This window comes from Agrilus planipennis, unplaced genomic scaffold (genome assembly GCF_000699045.2).
Source record: "Agrilus planipennis isolate EAB-ADULT unplaced genomic scaffold, Apla_2.0 scaffold297, whole genome shotgun sequence".
NCBI lineage: Eukaryota > Metazoa > Arthropoda > Insecta > Coleoptera > Buprestidae > Agrilus > Agrilus planipennis.
This window is the reverse complement of record NW_020442429.1, coordinates 82,215-90,674: the sequence shown is the minus strand read 5'-3', so window position 1 is coordinate 90,674 and position 8,460 is coordinate 82,215. Positions and strand designations below refer to the sequence as shown.

The window sequence follows — 8,460 nt, the reverse complement described above, 5'->3', positions numbered from 1 at the left end:
TAGTCCACCATTAGTTTCATATCCGGTAAAGGTTTGGTCTGTGTTCTGTCGGGCTGCCTGCGACGCGCTGATGAGATCCAAAAAGATCGAAATGGCGATCCGCGTCTGGCAGTTTCGACAGAATACAGACCATTTCGAATTATTTTATTCTTAACAGTTGTTCACATTATCGATTTCTATACGTTAAAGAACCCCTGATTGAGCATGGTCATTAAAATCGTACTTCACAACAACACGTGTTTTCTACATAACCTCACACTTCGCTCTGTCACTCCGCTATTCCTCCTATTTCTCTTCAGCTTCTAAAATCTCCCCCTTTCCCTTATTGTTAAATATTTTACACTACGGCAGGCGCATAAGACGCAGAGAGTTTATTATTGTGCGAGCTCAAAAGCCGTGCACAGTGCGTTAATAATTCCGAGTTGATGAGAACAGGCAAAAAGCAAGAACAATGCTTGGTCTTGGGTATAATGCACCAGCTCTGCCACCAACCAATGCAGCGTCAACGAACAAATACATGGAAATATGCATATACTGTGTGCTGTATGTTTATACTAGACATATGAATAGGACGAGGACGAACTTTTTATTTCCCCCAACAATGGCTTTAATACCTAATCTGCTTGCAAATGGAACAAAGAAACGAAACTTAAGATCTCTCCAAATGGAGCAATTATGTCCCTATTGTGGAAGATGAATGTATTCTACAAATTGGAAAATTCTTGCAAAATTTATGAGGGAACTGCTACATTTAAGTTATATTCAAAGTTACGTATACATATGTAACATATCCATATTATAGAGAAAATTAATTGAAATTTGATTATCGAAACAATAACCCCATAGAAAGCTTCCAATTGTGAGTCTTCCAATCGCAAATTATTTTCTAATATGGTTTTATTCAAGGAGTCGACAGGGTTAGGGTTAAATAAGGCAGATCTGGCGTTAAATATTAGACGAAATGTCCCATAATTGAAAAGGCAAATCAAACACTCTCTAAAAATATTCTGCCTCAGCCGTTTTGTTTCGAAGATAAAGGTTTTAGAAACAATATTCTAGTTTTACCCTGATTTCACACAGACGGTTTTTTGCCGTAGACGTGCACGGCAACGGTGCCGTGTATAATATTGGGTTGTTCGGAAAGTCATTTCGTTTTTGGTTGGTGCCCTTTTAAATATGGAGAGCGATAAGCAGCATTTTCGACATATCTTACTGTTTTACTACAGAAAGGGTAAAAATGCTGTTCAAGCCAGAAAGAAATTGACTGATGTGTATGGAGAAGGTGTGTTGACAGTACGCCAGTGCCAGAACTGGTTCGCTAAATTTCGATCCGGCAATTTTGATGTCGAAGATGCACCACGTTCGGGAAGGCCGGTTGAAGCTGATAAAGACGCGATAAAGGCATTAGTTGATGTGAACCGGCGAATAACAACACGTGAGATCGGATTGAGGTTAAATTTATCAAATTCAACAGTTTATGACCACTTGAAAGGCCTGGGATTATCCTCGAAGCTCGATGTATGGGTTCCCCATGTTCTCACAGAGAGAAATCTGTGTCGCCGCATTGACGTCTGCGATTCGCTTCTCAAACGTCACGAAAATGATCCGTTTTTGAAGCGCATCATCACTGGGGACGAAAAATGGGTTGTATACAACAACGTCAAACGCAAGAGGTCATGGAGCAAAAAAGATGAACCGGCTCAAACCATTTCCAAAGCCGATATTCACCAAAAAAAGGTGATGCTGTCTGTTTGGTGGGATTTTAAAGGAATCGTTTTTTTTGAGCTTTTACCGGATAACACAACGATTAATTCGGAAGTCTACTGTCATCAGCTGGACAAACTGAATGATGCACTTCAACAGAAAAGGTCAGAACTAATCAACAGGAAAGGTGTAGTGTTTCACCAAGACAACGCGAGACCTCACACAAGTTTGGTCACTCGCCAAAAGCTTTTACAGCTTGAATGGGATACAATGCTACACCCACCATATTCTCCAGACCTGGCACCATCGGATTATTATTTGTTCCGGTCACTCCAAAATTTTTTAGACGGTAAAACCTTCACCTCAAATGAGGAGGTCAAAAACCTCCTCGATCAGTTTTTTGCCAGCGAAGACCAAAAATTTTATGAGCGTGGAATTATGCTACTACCAGAAAGATGGTGAAAGGTGTTGGACCAGAACGGTCAATATATAATTACATAACAACCCCTCATGTAAGGAAAAACTTTAATTGCACCTTAAAAATACTTAAAATACCTCGCTTGGATGGAATTTAACGCGCCGAACATGACCGAGCAGAGCGCAAGAACTCCCGAACGCAGTTTCGGTTTCGGTCGTAGTTTCGGCAGGTTTGCCGTCGAAACCGAAACTAAACCGAAACTCGTTTTTTTGCCGAAACTCAACCGAAACCGAAACCGAAACCGAACTTTCGGTCGGACACTAAAATAAGGAAAAGAAGAATCACTCTAAAGCAAATGATTGATAAACATTGACGTCCCCTCGTGGTAAAATTAGTCATGGAACCTCATTCACATGCAACTCAAGAACATCCCTCTGTTCATTTTTTGCAAACACCCAGCATAGGAACTTATAGAATATTCAACGGTACTTAAGTATTTGAATAGCTTTTAGAAAACATTGTTGTTTCACGTCCCGCTGCAGCTAAGTGCCTATTTTGCAATGGACGTGTATCAAACAGCTCTAGCGGTTGTTTTGTTGGGCCTGGACGCGAAAACGGTTGGTTCGTTAGCAAATATTTACAGAACGTGGACATAATAGGGCTGAGTAAGCTCGAAAAAGGACTTGCCCAGTTTTCGACGGAATCTCTCCAGGAAATTTCATTTGCCGATGGCAGTTTTATACCAAGGCACGTAGTTCTCTCGGTATAAGGATTAGAAAAACACGTAACAATGGCGGGGATTAAAAGCGGACGAGAGTTGATACGCTTCCTAAAACGAAGCAAATACTTTACAACGTTTTCACACGAAAATACGTAAAAAAGGTATTAACCAAGAAAAGATTATCCCAAATGAACAAAACTGTAGCATACAAACCCTAATCGCTTCACAGCAATCTAGTATCTTACAATTACACTATTATAAATAATAAATAAGTTAAAGTGGCATACTTTTCCAGATTCTTTTTGTCAAATTTGTTTATTTTGTTAGATAGTATCAATAAATTTCTATTTAGGCCACTATGCAACTAAATTATTTATTTAAAATTAAGAAGTTAACACCTAGGTAATACATACTGGACTAGTGAGTCAATTAGAGATTGTTTAAATAGCTCTATCAGTAATAATCAGGAAATTTCAATTAGAATTCTAATTGAATAATCACGAGAAGCGAGTAGGACAAGGTGGTGAGGCGATATTGCGTCTTTATTCACCCTCAGGGTAAGTGAAGACTGCTACCCGATACACCTTCACCGTATTCATGATCAAAACCGTAACTGTAACCTTGATGGTTTCCCTGGAAGGCTTAGTGAGTAAATCGCCTCACCACCCTGTCCTATTCTCTTTACGTGATTCCTTAATCCCAATCCTAATTGCATCTTCTGAAGACAATTATTTGGATCGTCAATTTAAATAATTTCAATTAGAATTCTAATTGAATAATCACGAGAAGCGAGTAGGACAAGGTGGTGAGGCGATATGGCGTCTTAATTCACCCTCAGGGTAGGTGAAGACAGCTACCCGACACACCTTCACCGTATTCATGATCAAAACCATAACTATAACCTTGATGGTTTCCCTGGAAGGCTTAGTGAGTAAATCACCTCACCACCCTGTCCTATTCACTTTACGTGATTCTTTAATCCCAATCCCAATTGCAACTTTTGAAGACAATTATTTGGATCGTCAATTTGAAGAAAATCCGTTACTATTAATACAGAGTAAATAGCACTGTAGTAACATTGAACGTAACATCACTTAATAAATTAATTAATAATAAAAGCAAATTTCTTTTTCTATTGCAGAGAAGTATCTCATTACTATAAGCTGTCCAGCGAGTTAGAATACATCTGTACGAAGAGAGACACGGCGGGGATGCACCAGTGTATCAACCTGCCCCCTTATAAAGATGGCAACATAACCTGCAATCTCACCTACGAACAGGCGCATTACGAAGCCAGAGACGGATGTGTCAATTGGAATCAATATTACACCGCCTGTCTGGAAGGAGGACAAAATCCTTTCGAGGGAACAATTTCGTTTGACAATATTGGACTCGCCTGGGTGGCAATATTTCTGGTAAGACTAGGATAGGTTAATTTAATATATGCCAAGTTAATAACATAGACTGCAACAGGGGAATGTCGCCACCCCTATACACTTTATTTACGAAAGTACTTATAAAAGGTACTACTTGCATTTTTGAATCGAAGCTCAATATCAGATTCTGTTTCCTTCTATATAAAATGAGTCAAAGACTGTTTTAACGTATCGGGAAGTATATGGGAAGCTCTAACCCAGACAAAAATTTATAAAGTTTGTGGTATTTAGAAAATTATCCCTTTTGGGTTATCCCTCCAGAGCCCAGAACATGAAAATGTTCAAAAAGTGCTATCATATTTATATTTCACAGTCTGAGAAGACTTGGCGAAATGAAGCAAATCATAGGAAGTTTATGACAAGAAAATCTTATTGAAATTTTGAAAAAAGAAACCGGTTTGAGACGCAAAACTGCATGGATTTCCAGCTCCCTACTCACCTGATGATTCGGGAATTTTTACTATTCCCCATTATGAAAAAGACCTGAGGGGAAAGCATTTTCGGGAAGAAATATGTCGGAAAACCATTATGAGAAGTACATCATGTATTACCTCATGAACAAAATTTTTAAGGTGTTTTAGAGGTATTATCTTAAATAAAAAAATGAAATAAACAAATAAAATAATTCGAAGTGTCTGTATTCCGTCGAAACTGCCAGACGCGGATCGCGATTTCGATCTTTTTGGATCTCATCAGCGCGTCGCAGACAGCTCCGACAGAACACAGACCAACTTTTACCTGCTGTCTTAAGAGCGCGTTTTAGATAATACCACAAATGGCGCGGTAAACGCCATCTGTAGTACGATGCTACATTTTAGGATTACGTATGCTCCAACAAGTTGATGATACTACAGATGGCGTTTACCGCGCCATTTATGGTATTTTCTGAAATAAACAAGTTTCATTTCTTTAGGCATTCTCGTATATGAGTCGAATAAAAAAGTGACTGCTTTGCGATGAAACTAGATCCTTTTAAACCAAGAATAATTTTAAAATCAAAACATCGATTCAATTTATTTATAAATAAGAATAAGCAGCTTGTGTTCGTTCTCCATTGTTTGATAAAACTGAAGTACAGCGTTCCGTTATCACAATATAGAAAATGCAATTTTCTTGCAAATTGATTCATAAAGAAGTAGAAGATAATTTAAATGGAGTGCAGTCGAAATAGGTAGTTTAACCTGGTTAAAGCTCTGCAAGCTTGTTATTTTTATGCTGCAGCTAACTTCGTTTTCATGTTCGGGGATATTTCATATTTAAGGTAGATATTATAGGCATATAATACCTATCGATCCATAGCATTTTATATCAGCTAAAAATATAACTAAGCTTTATTTTCGAATAAAGAACTCGAGCTTATTATCGAATAAAACTAGTGGAATAAAAAAGTACTTTCATAATTTAACTAAAAATTGTATAGACAAGGTGTATCATAAAAAAAATAGTTAAAAAGGTAACTGTAGATTCTATATCTAACGATAATGTAATCTTTTCACATTAATGTATTTTACAATTCATCATTATCATCAATAAGGTTGTTAATCCTAAGACTGGTTGGACACACACCTCCACTCTTTCCTATCCTCAGCTAATCTTTACATTTCCCTAAAACTGAAACATAGAGGTGGGAACGGCGGAAAATAAAAGGTTAGAAGCGTTGGAATGATTAGGATACCGTGGATAGATAAGGTTAGAAATGAAGAGATACTAGAAAGAATAGGAGAACAGAGGACTCTATGGAAGTCAATAAGGAATAAGCGAGATAGGTTGGTATACTTCATTTACTTTTTCTAGCGATGTGCCCCAACGTCTTGGATGCGCGCTGGCAAAATCGTAGGTAGGGAGAAAAAAGCTCATTATACACTCGACTGTTGTTCATTAAACATACTTTTTCATGCAGTACCTGCCAAAAGTTTTGTTCAATCATGAATAGTAGTGCGAGTCGAAAACAAGCGTCAAAGCCTTTAATATGTCTTCAAATATATATAAACATCTTGTTGATATTTTCAGTAGTAAATGGTACCAATAACAGCACATTTGAGCAATGCAATTTTAGTGGATAAAATGGTCAACTTTTCCGTGCGGTACTGTACGGATATTCGCTCCTCATCGGTTAAGAGTTTGGCATAAAGTTGTCTCCTTCCTTTTCTGGCCTAGTGCTGTTCTTTTCTACTTTGCGCCGGTCAAAGTAAAGGTCACATCGCTACGGAAACTAAACGAAGTATAGGACACCTTCTTAGGCATGAAGGTCTAGTCAGAAACATATTTAAGGCAGAAACGGGAGTTAGGGGTGGTAGAGGTAGATCTAGATTAGATTACTGTTCACAAGTAGTTAATGGTTTTAATAATAGGGTAGTGTTATAAGGAATAAGAAGTAGAGAGCCTTAAAAAGTGAATCTAAAAGGTTAATATCCACATAATTTGACTTTTAAATTACGAAATCATAAAATCGTGACAAGCCGACATGCACATGGAGAATACCTCTAAATGCAAAGCCTATTCAACTGCTTCGGCATCGCCCAACGAAACGAGCATCAAATGTTTATTGACTATAAAGTTTCCTGTTTACATTTTTACGTTTTACAGATGTACGAGCATGCTTTATTGCTTGTAATATGGAAAAGACCCATCATCGTAAACAACGCGCTTCTTAACCGCAAAATTTTACATCTTTAAAACCCGCTTTCATTTTAACGATCTCAGGTTTTCATCAGTAAATTTTATTATTTAGCACTGCACCAAATTTATTGAACACAAACTATTTTTGAAACATTATATTTATTTATGGCGAATCGAATGTAATCGAATGCAGCCTGACTTTATAAAGTGTTTACGAAGTATACCGTAAAATTATTTACAGATTGCATTTACGTCATCGTTATGGTCTGTGTGAATCAATCCAAAATGTAATGATAACAACACATTGAAGTCGCTTGTAATGTTGTAATACAGAAAATACGCTCGAATATAGTAGGGTACTGCTATAGTCATTTTCAATGTAATTACGCAGAGTCTGACCGAATTAAAAAAGAAAAATTAATAATATCGGCACATCGGTACGGTAGGGATGCAACGTAGAAAAGGGATGCACACTGTCACCGCTACTTTTTAATCTATACATCAAAGACGCGATCAACATCATTAAAGACAGTACAACTGTAGGGATAGATGTGCAAGGGCAAAAGATTAGTATGCTTAGATTTGCAGATGATATAGCAGTATTAGCATCTAGCAAGGAGGACCTAGAGATAGCTTTAAATAAAATGGAAGCGGTACTGACAGATCAGTACTGTATGAAAATAAATAAAAGTAAAACTAAAATACTGATATGCAAGGGAAGAAAAAGTAGGGAAAGAGCGAATATAAAGATAGGAGACGAAAAATTAGAAGAAGTGGCTGATTTTAGATACCTAGGAAGTCAGATAAGTGAGGATGGAAGGAGTAGTAGGGATATAAAGCAGAGGATAGCGCAGGGTCGTGTCGCCTTTAATAAAAAGAAGTCACTTCTATGCTCGCGAACGGTTAATTTAGAAATTCGAAAAAGGTTGTTAAAGGTGTATGTTTGGAGCACGGCGTTGTACGGGTGCGAAACATGGACAGTGGGAGCGGCGGAAAAGAAAAGGTTAGAAGCGTTCGAAATGTGGTGTTATAGGCGGATGATGAGGATATCGTGGGTAGAAAAGGTTAGAAATGAAGAGGTATTGGAAAGAATAGGAGAACAGAGGACTCTATGGAAGTCAATAAAAAATAGGCGAGATAGGTTGGTAGGACACCTTCTCAGGCATGAAGGTCTAGTCAGAGACATATTAGAGGCAGAAACAGGAGTTAGGAGGGGTAGAGGTAGACCTAGATTAGATTACTGTTCGCAAATAGTCAAGGATGTGGGCTGTTCTAGTTTCAGGGAAATGCGAAGTTTAGCTCAGGATAGGAAAGAGTGGAGGTACGTGTCCAACCAGTCTTAGGACTGACGACCTTATGATGATGATGATGATCGGTACATCGCATTGATAGTCTTCGAATTAGATCCGTTTCCATCCAGCGACTCTGAAAACATAAACGCACAAACGGTTTTCCTGATTGAGGTTTAAAGATCGTCATGGATTTGAGTTGCTTCCTAACCTTTTACTAGCACGAGTGGGGAGCTTCTACAGAGGTCCTTCCATCTCCGATGCTGGATGATG

The 8,460-nt window shown here is 38.1% G+C and overlaps 1 protein-coding gene across 1 annotated transcript in view; it reads left to right on the top strand.

The window, feature by feature from the left end:
- Positions 1-8,460, top strand: part of LOC108740845 (voltage-dependent T-type calcium channel subunit alpha-1H-like) — a gene marked incomplete at its 3' end in the record, with an annotated part of 104,821 nt that overhangs the window by 24,748 nt on the left and 71,613 nt on the right. The window contains exon 5 of the mRNA XM_025980254.1: positions 3,985-4,258. Within this exon, the coding sequence (XP_025836039.1) occupies positions 3,985-4,258 (274 nt within the window). The remainder of the gene's footprint in view (positions 1-3,984; positions 4,259-8,460) is intronic.